Source organism: Barbatula barbatula (genome assembly GCF_947034865.1).
Source record: "Barbatula barbatula genome assembly, chromosome: 25".
NCBI lineage: Eukaryota > Metazoa > Chordata > Actinopteri > Cypriniformes > Nemacheilidae > Barbatula > Barbatula barbatula.
In genome coordinates this window covers 14580120-14599627 of record NC_136788.1, presented here as the reverse complement: position 1 = coordinate 14599627, position 19508 = coordinate 14580120, and the positions used below count along the sequence as shown (strand labels likewise).

Here is a 19508-nt window from a genome sequence, read left to right as displayed (position 1 = left end):
GAAACCTGTATCTACTTTGTTCAAAGTGGACTTAGAACTTCTGATTGTTTCCACATATTTATCTAAGTTCAAAGCTATGAAAACTGTCTCTGTATTCATCCTTTGTGTCTTCTCAAGAGGTAATTGTATTACCTTATTTTTTTCTGCAAGTCTGTATGTTTTCATTTATCTTAGTTTGTTCTTTTAATATACATATATATATATTTACTTTATTTTATTTATTTTATTGTGATTAATTGAAAATTAATGAAACAAATATTTAGCCGCAGATGGCCGGGACTGTATTTGGACTGGTGCACCATGCCAATCACATGGGAGGACAGACTAGACTCATAACATTATGTGAAAGAATGATAGTGCTGGTACAGGCCAGGTACACAGAGCAACAGAGAGAGAGAGATGCGGGGGAGCCACTTTTAAGTGTTGGAAGAAATGTACGAAAAACTAAAAAGAAGCAGCATCCGACTGCATTACAATAACATTGAAGATTGCAAAGCCCAGTGCAGAATTTCTAAAATGAAAATATCAGTGCAGGGTTAACAACAAATCTGCACAGACATCTTAGAACCTCACACCCATCCGTGCAGCTGGAGAAATCGCATCAGCCCATAGAAACTGATGCATCTAATATTTCTAAGTGCCATCATGATCTAAAGAAGTGTCTAGTAGATAAATTAAATAAAAAATTAAAATTCTGTCATCATGAACTCAATTTCTTTGTTCTGTGAAACACACAAAAATATTAGTAAGAATATTAGCAATTTTCGATACGATAGTAGAAAAACGTATATTGTATATTATTTGGTTCTGTTGAACTTTGACATTTTGAAGAATTTAGGAACACAAACAGTTCTGGGAGACATTTGACAACCACTTAATTTGTCCTACTATGGCAGTCAATGATGTCTCTGTGTTTATCAGAACAGAGTAATTAATACTAACACGAGGGTGAGCAAACGATGACAGAATTTTCATAACTTTAATGTTAAGACTTATGTATTTTTTATTTGTTTGCTGTCGTTCTGTGTTCAATTAAAGTTTTATCAAAAATTTTAAATATTAGGAATCGTGTATTTGTTGTAACAAAAAAGCCCAAAATAAGTATTTTATGAAAACATTATAAAAAATGCTTAATACATAAAGCATTTACAATTATTAAAATAAAAGACGATAGAGCTATTTGGGAGCCTAAAGAGCCGTAATCCCATATCAGGATCGCTGCTCTTTGACCCTAGTTAACGAGGTGAGACATTTAAATATAAATCCACCCCAAAATTAATAATTGTGTCCTGTTTATAACAGGTATACATAAATATAATATATTAACATAAACTTCGTCTGGGAACCTGCAAACAGGAACCAATCATATATGCGGAACGGAATGACGTAAGCGGAAGTGTGTATGTACGCACTGGCGGGAGATTTTCTTATTATGAAACGTTTTGTGACGAGCTAGAAACAAGACACACAAGACAACAGTCTACGAACAGCTTTGCTTTCATTCATGAAACACGTAAGTGTTTATATGTGAATTAGTTAAGACTTGTAACTTACGTATGACAGCTGCTGTTATATGATTTGTCGCTATGTTTACATGAATTCGTCTTAGTGCGGAGGGTAGCACGTTATCCCAAATACCTCAAGGATACAAACGCATGCGTTGTTTAAGTTTTTATATCCACAGGTCTCTGTGCGTAGATGTCTACAATGAAAGTTACGACGGAGACAATTATTTCGTTATCGGAGGAAGATGGTGCAGACGAGCTTCAAAAACATCTTACCTTGCTGTCTGACGATAAGGTTTGCACTTGTGGGGTGTACTGAACTCATATATACATATAGGCCTACATTATAAATGTAGTATTGGATCTCAATGCTGTTAAAGAAAGTACCCCCAAATGTAAATGACAATTAAAAGTGCTTTTTAACTGTTTCTGCTGTTTAGCTCACAACCATGATAACAAATAGTGCATTAAAAGGGAAAGAGACAGGTGTCCTGATCAAAGCCATATTTAAAGGTAATCTTTCTGTCCACTAAATGTGTATTTTTCTATTAAGATATTTAACTTAATAGTTAAGCAGTTTTAATGCACCTTATTGAAAGGAATATACGCTTAAACATGCACAGGACAACATATAAAACATGTTAAAAAAATAAAATATGTTTGTGACACATTAGGCTCACCGGTGAATGAATCCAGCGGTGCAAACCGCAGGCTGCTGGTGTACAAGCACTGTATTCCCCTCTGTGAGTCTGGAGACCTGCAGCCAGAAGTGGCATCAGATATCATTGGTCTCCTGATGTTGGAGGTAAGGACTTTTTACATACAGTACACAAAGCATTGTGATGATGTGGTTTAAAATCTCGTCTTTTATAGACACACAGTCTGCCTGGTTCTGCATTGGCAGCGTTGGGGTCTCTGTATGTGGAGGCCATTAAGGTGGGTGAGATGAACAGTGGGAGGTCACTGGAACTCTTCCCAACGGTCCTGACTGCTCTTGCGGCTACCGAAGCATTGGCTTATGGCAAAGGTAGGATGTCTTTCATTACGCCACACGTTTTCTGTTAAAATAGAGATGTAGTTTATACTTTCTATTAAATATGTTTACGTATGTTAAATGAATAAGTTTAAAAAGACTTAATTTTTAAAGTAATGATAAAGTCTCTATTGTGCTGTTATTTTCATTGTTCATTTCAGGTGAGCTGAGTGGAGATGAATACAAGAAACAGCTGATCAACAGTCTTTGTTCTAGCAGGTAAGATACACGGTTTATTGCTTTATTAAAAGTTTTCGGACCGTTTTCATAATAGGTCTCAGTCTTTACAGAGTTTGAGTATATAGACCGATGGCTTTTATGCTTTGGCTGTCAAACAATTAATAGTGATTAATCGCATCCAGAATAAAATTTTGTGTTGACATTATACATATGTGTACCGTGCATATTAATTTTGAATTTATAAACACATACAGAAACATTAACATATTATATTTAATTAATGCATTTACTTCTCTGATGTTCACAGATGGGATCCACAATGTGTAATCCACCTTACCACCATGTTCAGGTACATTGAAATCTATTTTGCCTGGCCACATTTCTGAACCAGAAGAAAAAGACCATGTTTTTTTTCTGTAAGGGATGTTCCATTATCTGCTGAGGAACTTCAGTTTTTGATTGAGAAGATTCTGCGCATGTTCCTAAAGTTAGACCTGCAGGAGATCCCACCACTGGTCTATCAGCTACTGCTTCTATCCTCAAAGGTCTGACATTAATCCATTTCTTGGTGTGGAAGTACTTTACATTGTGTAACATTCCAGGTTATGTTTCATTTAGGGTTGTAAAAAACTTGTTCTGGATGGAACCGTCAATTACTTCAAAAAGCAAGACCAGCTACAAAAAGAGGAGCAGAAAAAAGGAGAGTGAGTTATTACTTGCTTAGAATATGTTTGTTTTATCTGATTCTTGTCAAATCACCAGCTGTTATAAAGCTTACTTAAATGAGTGATCTTGATGTGCTGGTGTCTGTGTTCTTAGGAGTGAAGACGTGGAGGTACAGACCATCCCACAGGATCAGCTGCGGCACGTGGAGGGCACCGTCATCCTTCATGTCGTTTTTGCTATTCGTCTCGACCATGAACTTGGCAGGGAGTTTTTTAAAAGCCTCAAGGTGAATATCTGTAAGACTCATATGAACACTTGCTTTTTTTAGAAGTAGATCTTACTTGGAGGATTGTGTTCCTGTAGGCTTCCCAGAGCGATCCATTGTGTCCCTTCAGTATCGCCCTACTGCTTTCGGTGTCCCGCATACAACGTTATGAGGAGCAGGTGCGTTATCTTGGGTTTTGTTCTTGCATAAGCTCCATCTAGCGAGTTGCCTACCGAGACAGCATTGTGTGGCATTGTTAAAAATGTTCAAAGACATCTGTCTACAAAGACATCTCACAAAGACACAGTCACGGTCTCATACTTGTTATATTGTGTTGTAATATTTTAAGGTGTTTGAGTTTCTGAAGGGCGCCATCACCAAGAACTTCAAAGATGATCAGATTCAGCAAAGCTCCAAGTTTCTGCAGGACCTGCTGCCTCAGCGTAACAGTGTCTCCGACATGATACGAGACACTGTGGAAAACAGGTGAAAAATCTTAATAACCTGGCAGATACAGGAGAATTTATTTAGCTTTTTTTTAACATGTTTGTGTCTGTAGTGTGTTTGGCTGGGACCACGTCACTCAGGGTCTGGTGCAGCTGGGATTTATGCTCATGGATTCTTTTGGGCCCAAAGCTGGAATGTTTGGAAAGGTCACGGAAGTAACGTCCGCTACGGCTAAAACACCAAATCAGCTAGCATGTCGACTTGGTGGACAAGTTCTCTTGGAAAGTTTTAAGGTATGACATTTTGGTTGACTCGTTTATTTCCAAAGTTTGTTTCATGCAACTGAATTGTTTGTTTCATTTTTGTCCAGATGCATGAGCCAATCAGAGGGGAGATCTTGGAACAGGTCTTAAACCGACTGGTGACCAAAACGGCTTCCCCCGTCACTCATTTTATTGGTTGGTGGGAATTCTGTGGTTATTGCTCATTTTGATTAAAGCGTATATGTTTGTATATTTGTATTTTTCCTCTTGACATTTCCACAGACCTTCTTTCCAGCATTGTGACATCTGCTCCCATGATCCTCTTGGAGTCCTCTTCCAAGGTCACAGAAACATTTGACCAGCTCTCATTCTTACCCCTCAGCACAGTACAGGGTCTTCTCAAAGCTGTGCAGGTAACGTTTCTCTACACACTCTCTCTTTAAATGTACACACACCATTTTAACATCCCATAATCCTCCAAATGCGTTTGATATTTGCCTGTATTCTCAGCCACTGCTCAAAGTCAGCATGTCCATCAAAGACGCCCTAATCCTAGTCCTCCGGAAGGCCATGTTCTCTAGGTAGGGCAAGAAAAATGTTGGTTGTGTGGGTGTTTAGCGAAGACTACGTCCTAATGAAACATTTCTTTGCAGTCATTTAGACGGACGGAAGTCAGCTGTGGCCGGGTTCCTGTTGTTACTAAAGAACTTCCGGGTTTTGGGAAGCTTAGCTTCTAGCCAGGCTAGTCAGGCCATTACATCCAGTCAGGTAAGATGCTGACGTCTGTCGTTTTCACTTCGACTGTATATTTCTGCACAAGTTAATGTGACTGATTCTTGTTTGCAGATCCAGGCAGACGTCCACTCGCGCTACAACGCCGCAGCTAATGAAGCCTTCTGTCTGGAGATCCTAAACAGCTTGCGTCGCTGTCTGAACCAGCAGGCTGACGTACGGCTCATGCTGTATGAGGTCTGGATCTGAAATGAGTGGAAGAATTTAGAGTTTCTTTACTGGTCCTTTTTCCCATTATCCTTTGCTGAACTGAGAAGGTGATGTCTTTTTTTTTTTAAAGGGTTTTCATGATGTTCTCCGTCGTAACTCTCAGCTGTCGAGCTCCATCATGCAGACACTCTTGTCACAGGTGTGTGTGTTGTAATATTCTATGAAAGCAATGTTAAAAAGGTAGAAATTAAACAAGAAAAACACTTGTCTCTTGTTTTAAAGTCTTTTCTAAGACACACGTTAGACAGTGGGTTTTATAAAATGTAATATTTTCTGTATTAAGGTCTTTAATGAATGGTCTTTATGATGGTACGTACTGTGTTTGTGTGTCAGCTGAAACGGTACTTCGAACCCGAGCAGGATCTTCTTCCTCCCCTGAAGCTGGAGTCTTGTATCAGTGCGCATGGAGATCAAGTCTTCCTCCAAGAGCCTTTGGTACAAATCCACTATTTTGTAATTGCGATCCCCACGAACGTGTGAAAATTCAGATCATGAATGTGAGATGATGTCATCCAGGCTCATCTGATGTGCTGTACGGTTCACTGCTTGCTCTGGGACCAAAACATACGGTCCGATGGCAACTCGAGCGATGATGAAGACGATGAAGATGAGGAGGGTGGAGTCCAGAACGAACTGCATACCATTCTGGAAAGCATAACGAAAAGGATGATTAAAAGTGAACTGGAGGATTTCGAGTTGGTACGTTGTAGATATCAGTTTAGGAGATGACTAATATAGACCAATTAACAAAATGTAAACACTTGTCCAGAAGCACTTCAGGTTTATTTTTTAAACGTTTATTTTTAAACTTGAACTATATTTGAAATCTTAAAGATTTTAGTTTTAAAATTTTTACAAATGTTCCGTTCACTGTAATTTGTTTAAACGTTGCAGGGTTAAAAAAAATGAAACAGGAAGTTATTCTGCACCAGTCTTGGCACAGTATTGTTTACGTTTTTCAAAGTGCTCCATGGTTTAGCACCGTGGTTCTCAAACTGAGGGCCCCAAGACGGATAGAGGGGGCCACAGATTTCGTGCCATTTTATGAAATATAGAAATTTATCATACATTTTACGCAATCAAACATAAGACTACCAACCAAATGAATTGATGTTCCAGCATTGTATAACTAAATATGTTTTGGTTCAATTATAATTCTAAGTAATAAGTCTTTATTTGGGGGGCCGCAAAGCAATGCACCCTACACAAAGTTTACGAACCACTGGTTTAGCAGATATTATGCTAAATTGTTAAGATGTTTTGTAAATTTCAGTTTTTGCTACGATCAGAGAGAACTCTTTGAAAAGTGTGGAGGGAATATAAATAACCAAACTTCATTATTCTGGGGCCAAAGCAAGTCGCCTCCATTACAGAATAAGACTGAGTTTCATCATGTGCGTGTTTTTCAGGATAAGTGTGCCGAATTTTCAACAACTTCCAGCGTTGGCGTGAAGAACAGCATCTACGCCGTGTTGGTGATGGGAGTGAATGAGGTTCTCATGGAATACAACTTTATCACCGCCAATTACAGGTTGTGTGCTTGCGTCTTTGTGAATGTCTTGTAAACCATCTTAATTTGTGTTTAACCTGCTATTCTGTGTTGTGCAGTACGAACCGTATTGAGGAAGTTCTGGAGCTCTTCAGACGCTATCATAAGGTGTCTGACATCCTGCGGGAGAAAGCAGGGAAGGGCCGCACACCGTCCAGCAAGACTCCTCGCAGTCTGCTGTCTCTGAGCTTTGTGTCGACGCTGCTCACTGCTCTGTTCAGGTAGATTTACATAAAGGGGGAAGATGAATATGTACTTGTGCTCATCTGGAGTAACCGAATGTTTAATTCTTATTTTTAGAGACAGTACTCAGAGTCGTGAGGAGAGCCTGTCGGTGCTGCGCTCCAGTGGAGAGTTCCTGCGGTATTGTGTGAGCGTGGCCTTGCAGAAGATCCAACAACTGGAGGAGACTGGACACACTGATGGACCAGAGGGCCAGAGTGCTGATAAGACCTTCCGCCATCTTTGTGACATCACCAGGTCTGACCTTAACATCACATGAAACAGACCAAAGAATTTGATTTTGGACAGTGCTTGAATGAGACTGGAATTTGTTACCTTTATCCCTTGCCCACAGCGTGCTGATGTGGCGGTACACCAATGTGCCTTCGACCGTGGAGGATGCTGGGAAAAAGGAAAAGGGCCACAGTGTGTCTCTGCTGTGTCTGGAGGGTCTCCTGCGAGTCTTTACGACCGTGGTACAGCGATATCCAACACGAATGGGCAACTTTCTTTCTTCTTTTGGTGGGGGTTACACACCTCTTGGCTTTACGAAATATCTCCAAGATCTCATTAATAATGTTTGTTGGCTGTTTCAGTGACAAAATGTTTGTCCTAAAGATGTTTCAGGGGATAGAGACAGCGAGGGCTCAGATCTGACAGAGCAGACTGCTTTCTACATCCGCCAGTTCCAGGTTCCACCTTTATTTTCAAATCCAACATAATGTTTTATTTATTAGTTTGCTGCTACAGTCAGCCAGTTTTACCTGTAAGATAAAAGCTCATGTAATTTGTTACATTTTTGTACAGCGAGCTCTGATGACCCAGCTCAGTAGTGGAGAGGAGGAGTTTAACAGTAAAGAAGCACAGTTATTGGTCAGCATCCTCAGCGTGCTGTCGCGGCAACTAAACCCCGCCTCTCAACAGGTAGTCGTCTTAAACAAAATTGTCTCAGTGTAAGTGGTGGCCGTAAACCTCAGTGTACTTCTGTTCTTGCACGCAGTTTGTCCAGATGATCACCTGGACTGTGAAACTCTGCAAAGAAACCAACTTTGGTAAGCAGATTGGAGAGATCTTTGTCAAATAGATGCAAAGATGAAATAATTATGCATTAAAAATGTTAAAGAATCATAAATTGAGCTTAAACTCTCCACTTAAATGTCACATCTTATGTAGATTCTGTTCAACCTTTGCAGCAAAATTCAAAGTTACTTTTGTGTGTTTCAGAGGACATATCCTTGAGTAAAGGCTTGCTGTCGCTGCTGTTCAGCCTGCACGTTCTCTATAAAAGTCCTGTGTCTTTGCTCTGGGAGATGTGCCAGGACATACACAGCCAGCTGGGAGATATCGACCAGGTAATGTAGTGTTTCATTCTAGGGAACTTGACTGGGGCCCTAATTCACCCTCTTTAACTCGCTCTGTTTCTGAGCAGGATGTAGAGGTAGAGAAACAGTCTCACTTTGCCATCATCAGCATGAAGACAGCTCCATCCACTACGGTAAGAGAACATACATTTTCTTATTGAGAGCATTTATACCTTCACACAGACTCTAATAGCAGCATCTGCTGTCTAGCTTTTAGTGTTGTCTCAGGTTGGAAAAGTGTTGGATGAAGTCGACTGGCTGATTGCTAAGAAGAAAGGTCAGATAAGTTCAGACAGCACCATTTCAGGTAACGCACACTCTTAAACAAACTTTCTGCTGCTCCGCTTCATACCGATGTTTAAGGAATATATAATGCTTTTGAGCACTTTCTTGTATTAGGAAATACCCAGCAGCCACTGGTCCAGCAGGACCCAATAGAGAAAGCCGTGACGATACAGTTAGGGACGTTGTTGACGGCTCTGCACGAGTTGGTTCAGACCGCCCTGCTTCCAGGACCCTGCACAGACACACTGATGCGGGAACTCAACCGGACATACAGTATTCTCACTACACTTACCAAATATGTGAGTTCTGTCCTGGGGCCGGATTCACAAAACTGTTCACAAGAGAAGTTATTGGAAGTTCTTAAGAATGTTCCTAGTTCTCAAATCTTCATAAGCATAAAATCACGAATGCTTTGTAATTCAATCTTGAGAAAAAAATGGCTGACTAAGTTTTTTCGGGATCACAAAACAGTCCTTACTTTTTCTTAAATTATAATTTTAGAAAAAATTTGGCAGATAAACACTTTCTTGTTAGGTGAATCCGGCCCCAGATTTACTTTATTGATATGCATCATTATCAAAGAGTCAAGGGGTCCCAATCCTCGAACTTAGCTGGCAAGGAAGTTAATGTTTGAAAAGTCCTAAAACCTTTGTATTTTCATTTTTAGTATATTCAGCTTTGTGCGACCCAGCCGGGTCAGCTCCCTGCACGCGTGGAGAAATTGGTAAGCTTATTTTTTTTTAGTATCAACAAGAGTGGACCATACACATAAATTTGAAAGCCAGATTAAATCGTAAAAATACGTATACACAAAATACTCATGGATGGATCCTGAATCTAACCTCTTGAAGTTTGAAGGTTTTTTAATTAAAATATAATGCAACATGAACATTTTCTTTAATTCCTGAATCATCATCTTTTTATCTCGTGTTCAGGTGAAGCTGTCAGGATCTCATCTCACTCCTCAGTGTTACTGCTTCATCACGTATGTACAGGTAAGCGTGCCCGTTTTCTGCTATATTTAAACCTTCGCCATTGTGTCATTTTATCAAACGTTCCTCACGAATAGAGTGGAGAGCTGACAGCAGGAGGCTCCGACAAGACGAAGAAGAAAAAGAAAGAAGATGAGGCAGTCGCAGCCGCTTCAGTAAGAGCGAGTTTACTTTTTTACAAGTTTTTGTTTGTAATGTCAACAAGAGGTTTCAATTATTTGTCTTGGGTCATTTTGACAACACAATCCTTTAAGTGTCTGATGTGTTGTTCTTTTTTAATCCCAAGGCTAAAGTTCTTCGGGAAGCGAAAGCCATACCAAACCTCATTTTCAACATTGAACAGTATGAGAAGTTTCTCATTCTTCTCTCCAAAAAGTCAAAGGTAGTGTCTTTAGTTATATTAATCTTAGGCTGTATACACAGCATAGAAATAACTTCAATCCCATCCGTGAATGTCCGCGCATGTGGTGCCCTCTACAGGTCAATCTGATGCAGTACATGAAGCTCAGCACCTCCAGAGACTTCAGGATCAACACTGCCACTCTGGAAGCTGCACTGCAGGAACAAGAGCAACAGCCGGATGACAGTCAGCAGGTTTGTATCTCTTTAAATGTTTATGCAACACATCCGTGGGTTTGGTTTATCCTCAATGATGTTACTTTTCATTTCAGACTCAAAGTTCTCAGGCTTCAGAGGGAACTCAGGCACCCAAAAAGAAGAGGAGAAAGCAGTGAGAGGAGGCGACGACTTTGCACTTTTTGTTTCAGGGTGTGTTCACCTTTTGTTTTGTGCCACAGATGTTTGGTTGTTATATTATTTCCCTTTAGCCAAAGATCCTTTGGTGATCTCTATAATCTGGTAGATATCCAATGCTTCACCTGATGATATAAAAACAAGCATGTTATGTTCAATGTAACAAACAATTGGAGAAACTTCCGACTGTCATTTTATTAGTACTTTTTTATGTGAATTTGTAAAGTTATTTTCGTTCAAAAACTGCTGCTATAATCTTAATAAAGATAAATGTCGTATCTGATCTGGTGTGTTTCTTGATCCGGCAAGTACAGTCCAGGCCTCAAACATTTGAAAATATTTCTTTGAGACCCCACTGTTTTGCTTCTTTGAACTGTTCTTTAATCTTACCTTGTGCTAGGCCGTATTTTCGCTCAACTCCTGAAGGGTTCGATGGAGTCACGCAGTCCATGGTGACCTCCTTACGCAAGCACTGATCGATATCAACAGCGCTGAAGAAAGCCACCGACTGTGGTAGATCTCTCATTCCCAGTTTATAAGAAAACATACACCTGAAGACAGATCAGAGGATACAGGCATGAAAATTACAAGTTAACGTGACATGTAGAATACAATAATAACTAAAGAATGATATTAACCTTATCAGCAGGTTGGTTATTTGTAGGGCCAGTGCAGCTCTGTGACGATCCTCGCTGCACACCAGGTATCGCACTTCGTCGTGAATGCTGATGCAGAATCGCCCGTCGATATCGTACTCCTCAAACAACCACCGCATAGCCACCAGCATGAGATGAAGATAATCCACAGCTGAACTCTGCACCACCCAGTTCACCCTGCTGGTTATGAACTAAAGTGAAAATAATAGAAAGTGAATGAACCAAAGACTATCCAACACATTTCTTCAATGTATGAATAAAATGTTGTCATAATTTATTCACCCTAATGTAGTTTTTAACCTGTATATGACTCTTTCTTCACTGGAACACAAAAGAAGATCATTTGAGAAATGTCTCCATACAATTTAAGTCAACGGGGGCCAATGCTGTTTGGTTACCAACATTCTTAAAAATATCTTACTATAGTAGCCAAGAAATGTTTGCTTTCCTACATTCTTTAAAATATCTTCTTTTGTGTTCAACAGAACAACAAGAACAAAATCTATACAGCAATTCTTCCTACTGTGGTAGTCAATAGTGGCCAAGCAACGTTAGCATTCTTCCAAATATGTTTCTCTGTGTTCATCAGAACAAAGACATTCATACGGATTTGGAACAACTTGAGGGTGAGAAAACAAAGACCGAATTTTCATTTTTGCGTGAACTGTCCCTTTAAATCCAACCCTCACCTCATCTTTAACAGCAGAAGGTTCCAGAGCTCTGGAGATCCTGCAGTTTAGCACCGGAGTGGCCGGTTCATCAGAGTGAGCGATATTCTCCAGTTTATTGAACATCTCCGACTCCGTGCCGCCTGCCCACACGCGCTTCCCTGCGAGATTCCATTTCCTCTTCCTGCGAGAGCTACGGGAATCAAAACACTAGTATAAGTGTCAGACGAACACAAACGGTGCGGGTTTTAAAAAAGTCAGCTGACCTTTGAGTTGCCAGTTTTGAGATCCTGCGAAGTTCCTGCAGCGAGATGGTACCGTCGTCATCTCTTTCCACATCCACTTTTAACTCCTTCACCAACCACTCACCTTCCTCAGACAGATGATACCTGCAAATAATAATAAGGGATCTGCTAAGACATTAACTAGCAAAAGACTTTTGTGAACCAATTACAAATTTAAAGGGACAGTTCACCCCAAAATGAAAATTCTATCATTTACACAACCTCATGACATTTCAAACCTGTATAACACAAAAGAGGATATTTTTAAGAATGTTGGTAAACTAACAACATTGGCCTCATGACTTCCATTGTATAGACACAAAACCACTGCGAAATTCCTCAAAATATCATATTCTGTGTTCCACAGAAAAAATAATCATATAAAGGTTTGAACGACAAGAAGGTGAAAAGATGACCGCAGAATATTTACTCGCAGCAAGCATTCCCTGATAGCACACATACATCTGGCTTACGTCTATTTGACGTCTGCCTTTACATCTAAAAGACATCTATCATACATAGTTTGCTGATCTGCAATACGTCTCAGAGATGTCTGCTGTCAGATGTCATATGGACATCTAGAAGATGTCTGTAAGATGTTTATGATTTAGAATAGATGAACAACAGCTTTTCCTTAGATGTTTAGCAGATGTTTTTAAGGAGCAGATGTTTCCAGATCTTTAGCTGACGTATTTCAGAAGTCTCTGTCATGTATTGCAGATGTGCAAACTATGTCTTGCAGATGTAAATGCAGACTTCAAATAGACATTAGCCAGATGGATTGTGCTATCTGGGTTCAGACGGTTTTCAGCACACCTGCGCAGTCCTTTGGTAAGTGCATACATCTGTCGAGCTTTGTTGCCTGCTTCCTGTTGGCCTAAGCGATGATTAAACTGCATGAGCAGTCGCTCGGCAAACGGCTGGCCAGCCCCATAAATCCTCCCGTAGTTGAAGACCTTGGCATGCTCGCGGCTAATTCCAACAGCGTCTGCTGTGCGGCTGTGCAGATCCGTGCCTTCACTCTTCTTTCCCTGAAGTGTCATCCACCCGAACGCAGTGCAGCCTGGGAAACGGAGGCATAGTTTGTCCCACATGGCCCCACATCTGTCTTTTGTGTATCACATTTCTAAATATACTTTGATACTTTATGGTGGATTTTGAGAACACTAACAACAGAAATCATACCATGCATCCCGGCAAAGTGGGCTTCTCCCAGCACGGCAGCGATCCACAGCTCTTGGGAATCCACATCTGCTCCCACCAGGTGATAACCAGGTGGTACCTGCACCATGGCCTTCAGCTCACTGCCCACTCGATCTTTCTGCACACGCAAGATAATATGAACATAAAACAAATCAGCTTCCAATGATTGCAAGAAACATCTATAAAAAAACTAATTCTGTATTCGCCCTCATGCTCCAGTCACCATTTCCTTTCATTTAAAGGATTTACAAAAAGGGTGCAACAGAATTATAATAATTGCTCAAGTAAGCAAATTTCATCATTGTAGTCATCATACCCGAGCATTGCTGGCAGTCAGCCATGTGGGCTCTACTGCTCTGCGGGTGACCGTTCCAGCCGTGATGACCCGTGGTAAAATAGCCCCGTACTGTCCTTCCTCATCGTAGTCTTCATGTCTGATGTCATTACAAAGATAGGGTTAAACTATACATGTTCACCAAAACGAAGCTCTATTAGAAAGGTCACACACTTGCTGACAGTGCGTGGCTGCTCTCCTCTTCGCAGCCATACCACCATTTGAGAGCTGAATGAATAAATAAAGAGATTTTAGATCAATTCTTCCCATTCACTTTCATTATATAAAAAACAAAAGAAACATCAACGCTATCATTCTTATACGCCAATGTGTTTTCTTATTTTGTGTTATTTCAAAGTAAGAAATGAGACCTGAAGCATGAGACTGTCTAAAAGTTTTCAAAGGGTGAGCTATCCCTTCAAGACTGCTGAAATACCAGCATATAATGAGAGCGAATGTAAAGAAGACACAAACCTGATGCGTTTTTGGGCATTCCTCCAGAACGAGATCATCTTGTTGATCTCCAGGGCCCGCGTGCCATTCGTGCCCCCCCGCCTCGCCTGAAGCGTACCGTCCTCCATCTTGGACAGGAAGTCTTTAGAGAACGGGCTTCCCACGTTGTTGTCATTTCCATCCTATTATTACAATTCCAACAGTTTGAGTCAATGTTAATAAAAGATGAATGAGTGTTTTGTACAATAGGAAAGGAGGTTGTTCAACACCTTGTGTGGCAGTTTGAAGAACCAACAACCAGGGATGTTGACATCATTGTATGGTCCATTTCCATGGTGATAAGGGCAGTCACTGTTCCCATTGTGAATATTCTGAAGAGTAAACACTTTTACTTATTAATATTATTATTGTCTTATTACAATTTTAAAAGGAATTGTTCACTTTCTACATAAATTTTCATAATAATTTACTCATCCCTTGTTGTCATCCAAGATGTTTATGTATTTTTTTTCTTTAGTCGAAAAGTAATGAAGGTTTTTGATGAAAACATTCCAGGATAATTCTACATATAGTGGACTTCAATGGACTCCAAATGGTTGAGGTTCAAAATTACAGTTTCAGTGCAGCTTCAAGAGGGCTTTAAACCATATCTTATCTAGTGAAATGTTCTGATAAGCGTGATCATGACTTCACATATTAGGTAATTACGTTGAAAAGAATCCAGGATACGCACACGAATTGACCATTTTAAACAAAAAACACAAAGACAATTGAATTAGTGACATTGAACGGTCCTCCTTCTCCACATTTGTAAACACTGACTCGGTACTGCCTATGTCAAGCGAGACCTTTTCAACGTAATTACGTAATACCTGAAGTTGTGATCGTGCTTCACAGAACAGAGCAAGGCGAGAATTTGTTTTTATAAAGCATATACATTATTCATATTTTTAGAAAATGACCGATCGTTTCACTAGATAAGAATCTGCACTGAAACTATTATTTTGACCTTCAACCGTTTGGAGTCCATTGAAGTCCACTATATGGAGAATAATACTGGAATGTTTTCATTAAAAACATTAATTTCTTTTCGACTAAAGAACAAAATACATGTAAATCTTGGATGACAACAGGGATGAGTAAATTATCATAAAAATGTATGTTGAAAGTGAACAATTCCTTTAAATTAGATTATTTATAAATATTATTATTATTAATGTATGAAAATTTCATTAAGAAATATTCATATCAAAGCTAAAGATATCATATTAAAGATAAAAACTACATAAAAGATAAAAATTCTTCTCCTGGTTTGAAACGGTAAATTAACATAATCTGATCTGTTCAGTCATACTAGCTTCAAATATGACTTATTTTGACTCTTACCTTTGACCTCTTGGATGGGACTGCTGTAGTATGCATTTCATCATCAGACACCTCCAAACGACTCATTTCTTCAGCCTACAAACAAATATCCAGACATAAGCCAAAAGATGACTTCCACAGAAAACACACTCTGTGTACCAGCCCTAAAACCAAAACAGTTTAAGTTAACTCTTACCGTCTGCCACAGGGTGCTATCCGTCAACATGAGGTCAACAGAAAGCGGGCCGTCCTGACACTGTGACTGTTCCTTCCCTTTCCCTTCGCAGTATTCCTTATAAACCTTCTCAATTTCTCTAAACACCATCAGAACCACAAAAGGGATAGTTGCTTTAAAGTTCCTCGCATTATACAAGCATTCCAAAACCATCTTTATTTTACCTGTAGGGACATACAGGTCCCTCGTTGTCTTCTGAGATCTCCAGGTTATCTTTGCGCCCTGGTACCAGGTAACCCCATCCATGCTGGTCGGTGTAGTGCAAGGGAAAGCCGTCCCAAGTCAGTCCCATGAGTTTGGGTGTGACCCTCATCTGTAGACTGACCAGACTGGCTCCAGGAGACCAATCCTTGGCTTCGGACATCTTCACACACAGCTTACGGTACCATCTGGGAAAGAAATGTATATCGAATAAGTGTAACGCTATACAAAGTGTTTTTTTAAGATAAGAGGCGGATCTCACCCGGGGTGGGCGGGTAAGTGCTGTCTTCTCTTTGGCAGGCAACTGATGGTCTCCTTTAGTTTCTTTAGTAGTTCTCCGCTGGGGTGTGGAATATTCTCCTCCTCCTCTGAAGGAGGACCAAAGTCTAAAACAGCAAGTACACAATTTTATCATTCCCATTACCTTGATGGAGTCAGTGTTCTCTTCCAGGCAGAAAACTCAATATGATTATATAAAATACATACCATCGTCCCAGTAATACGGGATGTCATTATTCACTAGTGCTGCTGTTGTCTCTTCCTCCTGTTTGGCTTTCTTCTTACTTACAGGCATTTTCTTCTGCTTGAAGTCTTGAACGTCCCAATCCAAATCCCATAGCCAGGGGTCATCTTTATATCTAATACATAATCACCAAAGATATGATCATCAAGAACGAATCCTGTTTTTTATATTTAAAGCAGACATATATAGCTTAGTATAGGTTAAATTTTACCGATCATCCTCCAATAACTGGCAGGCATCGTCGGCCAAAATCATCAATGATTTCTTCATTTCCCTCTGCAGCTCCTCATAAGTGTCCTGAGCATCCTCTAAGTACCGCCCCCAGCTCTGATTGACCGGAAGATAGCACATGCCCATTTCTAGCATACCTGCGAGCGTCACAGGATGTGGACACCTACGGATATACAAAATATCATAAGATGCCACAGTGTAGAAATCAGAGCGGGGGCCGGGGTTGTGCAAATGAGGGTTCATACCGCTCTAAAAACAAAGGCAGCTGCTGAGTAAAGACTTCATGGGTGGCCTCTACATCTGAAGCACAATACTGCATCAGTTCCTTAAACATCAAAGACACAAACTTCAAGATTTTGATTCATTGTAGGACATTTGTATTAACAGAATTCTTGCTCACCTGAAAGTTGGTCCGAACATCAGACATATTTCCCTTCACAAAAATGTCTCTGGCTTCTTTCTTCAGCGGCTCTCCGCCGACGTACAGAGCGTGAACATCAGCAAGATTATTAATGCTGCTGATATCAACCCATTCCCATGATCCAATCTGTAACATTACAAAACACATATTCTTAAAAAAATATAAATGTGTATACAATTCAAGCATTAAACCTTAAACTAATCGTTAATTGGCTTATTTAAATTAGTCCCGAGACAATCAGAAATACTTCCCTTTTTACGTAACCATATATATATATATATATATATATATATATAGCATTGTAGCCTGCAGTCAGCATGCTGCGCGGTTATGAAAAACCTATTTGATCCCTCCTCCTCCCCAGCTCCACCTTTAGAGATCAGGTATGGGGATTCTACATTCTTGCAGCAGCCTTCCTTTGTTATTTTTGACTAAGCTGAACTATTTTTGTATTATCGCAGCAGATCTCATCCACCAAAATCAAATTTATGTACATTTCATGTCTGTGCTAATAAATTCTGGTTGAAATGATCACTCCGAGAGTTGTCATGACTGAACTGTAAGTGTATTAAATTAAATTAATTATAACCATTTTTATAGTTTCTAACAGTGACGCTGCCCAGAAATTACACATCACCTTTAATATACTGACTAAAGTCACAAACCTTCGGCCCCTCTGAGCGTCGGCCGAGTCGCTTCATGTGCTCTTTAACCTCCTGCAGGCCTTTTCTCTTGCCGTGCTTGCTAGCCATCCAGAGAGACCGTTGAAATCCCGTCAGCCCCGAGACAGCCATGTGGAGACTCATAGTGTCGAGGAAACGTAACTTGGATCCCTGCATGATCAACACACAAGCCGTTAATACTGTTGACAGATTATCAAAAATAAACATGCAGAACATCAAACCAGACAGTCGAACATCTGAGAAATAAGCACCCTACCTTTAGTAAATACTGCTCTTTAATGTGCGCCCGATCAAAGCTCACATTGTGTCCAACCACAAGCCTCTCCTGCCACTCGCCGCCCGGTGGTCTGGTGGAGTTTGTAGGGGTCTCCAAAGGAATAAGATCAGCCAGAGTCAGGTGACTGGACCAGGTGTACCTTTCTTCTATCAACCTCTTACTACACCATGAGTACCTAAAAAAAATCCAACAAACATACACTGATGAATTTGTATTGTTTTGTGTAATGTAAATGTAAAAATGTAAATGTGTTGCAAGTTTGAAATACATCATAACGGAAAACACTGACTAGTTAGTGTCAATAAGCCTCACCAGGCAGTTGGAGAAACCGCCACGGCCAGCGTCGGACAATGTCCTTCCTCCATGCAGACCTCAACATCAAACACTAACGCCTTCTCATCTGGAAAATCCACCCTGTTGCTTTTACCGTCCACCCCGTAGCGCGTCCACCCCACTTCCCAAGCCCATTCCGTGGGCATGTCAGGCAGCCGTGCGCCCTGAAGCTGGCTGGCCGCATCCAGGTAAGGCAGGCTCTGCGTTTGGGCCAGGGTGCGAAAGTGTCCATCGATGTCATCCCCATACATGTGGGGAAGTTTGAGTTTTACGTCTGGCAACAGATCAGTCTCTTTCCCCAGAGTTTATGTTTCTCCAAGTGTCTGATGCTGCGCTCAATGTCTTCTTCTGCGTACTGATGCGTCTGGCCACGAAAGATCTGCTCCTGCAGGTTCCTGGACAGCATCTGGATGTTGAGCGGGTTCAGACGGGTCTGGTCTGAACCCTGATGGGATTTGGGCTTTACTGAGGTGGAAGAGCATCTTACCCCAAAGGTTTGCCATCGGTAACGTGATATCAGACGATGTATCATCTCGGGGTCTTAGAAAGATAAACCTGGTAGATCAAACAGAAGCATAGATCTCACGATCTACATCTTACTATACCTTTTTAAAACATTTTATTATTGACAATCATTAACACTGTAAACATGTGTTGCTTATTGTTTCGTGTTAGCCTAAACATTAACTAATGTTAATAAACTAAACCTTACAATAAAGTGTTACCAATACATCTTAATGGTTGTTTTTATACAGAAAAATGTCAGAACAAAGCAAATCATATAAGTGTCTATTTCTTTTCATAAAGCGATGATTTTGTTTGACTTTACCTCGATAATTCCGATGTAATATCAGCCTCAACTCTATTTGCAGGATTGTCATTATCACACTATGAACTAAAAGCAGATTTAAATACCTGTTTAACCACCTTTGGATAAACAGAGCTCTGTCTGGCTCCTCGTGTCACCCTAAATGCAGATAATTGTCTGTAAAGTCATCGATTTGGTTTTAAGTACAGATAAAGCATTCCCTTACTCAAAACACTGCTCACAAACATTGCACATGGATGTACTTGAGCCCCATTCGAAGAAAACGGATTGCGCTTGTTTTGCACATCTT

General features: G+C 40.3%; 2 protein-coding genes across 2 annotated transcripts; one reads left to right on the top strand and one right to left on the bottom strand.

The window, feature by feature from the left end:
• The first annotated feature begins 1354 nt into the window (after window positions 1-1354).
• fanci (FA complementation group I) lies at window positions 1355-10806 on the top strand. Its single transcript, XM_079449936.1, has 38 exons — window positions 1355-1513; window positions 1685-1800; window positions 1946-2018; window positions 2180-2310; window positions 2379-2532; window positions 2700-2757; window positions 3026-3067; window positions 3140-3263; window positions 3337-3422; window positions 3538-3670; window positions 3748-3828; window positions 3999-4135; window positions 4209-4389; window positions 4467-4554; window positions 4642-4772; window positions 4870-4940; window positions 5013-5127; window positions 5206-5328; window positions 5432-5500; window positions 5695-5796; window positions 5878-6060; window positions 6771-6892; window positions 6970-7131; window positions 7211-7390; window positions 7488-7654; window positions 7751-7824; window positions 7940-8056; window positions 8133-8184; window positions 8357-8484; window positions 8562-8627; window positions 8704-8800; window positions 8893-9077; window positions 9446-9502; window positions 9714-9773; window positions 9848-9925; window positions 10057-10152; window positions 10251-10364; window positions 10442-10806. The coding sequence occupies exons 2-38, from the start codon at window positions 1699-1701 to the stop codon at window positions 10502-10504; spliced, it is 4002 nt and encodes a 1333-aa protein (XP_079306062.1). The 5' UTR covers window positions 1355-1513; window positions 1685-1698; the 3' UTR covers window positions 10505-10806.
• On the bottom strand, window positions 9629-19416 carry polg (polymerase (DNA directed), gamma). Its single transcript, XM_079449937.1, is given in 25 exon segments — window positions 9629-10325; window positions 10549-10648; window positions 10914-11074; window positions 11162-11370; window positions 11869-12040; window positions 12114-12236; window positions 12948-13194; window positions 13317-13452; window positions 13651-13768; window positions 13843-13896; window positions 14143-14303; window positions 14391-14492; window positions 15508-15582; window positions 15683-15800; window positions 15886-16110; window positions 16185-16308; window positions 16409-16560; window positions 16657-16839; window positions 16922-17001; window positions 17077-17223; window positions 17763-17930; window positions 18037-18232; window positions 18370-18676; window positions 18679-18930; window positions 19220-19416. Coding segments are annotated over 24 exon segments (3627 nt in total). The 5' UTR covers window positions 19272-19416; the 3' UTR covers window positions 9629-10325; window positions 10549-10583.
• Window positions 19417-19508: the final 92 nt, after the last annotated feature.

What these genes read in the sequence shown, in the direction of transcription:
- fanci (XM_079449936.1), top strand. Translation starts at nt 1,699, where the DNA reads ATGTCTACAATGAAAGTTACGACGGAGACAATTATTTCGTTATCGGAG. An exon ending in CGGAAGGCCATGTTCTCTAG is followed by an intron (nt 4,941 to 5,012) that starts GTAGGGCAAGAA and finishes ATTTCTTTGCAG; the next exon opens with TCATTTAGACGGACGGAAGT. An exon ending in CAACTTTCTTTCTTCTTTTG is followed by an intron (nt 7,655 to 7,750) that starts GTGGGGGTTACA and finishes TTTGTCCTAAAG; the next exon opens with ATGTTTCAGGGGATAGAGAC.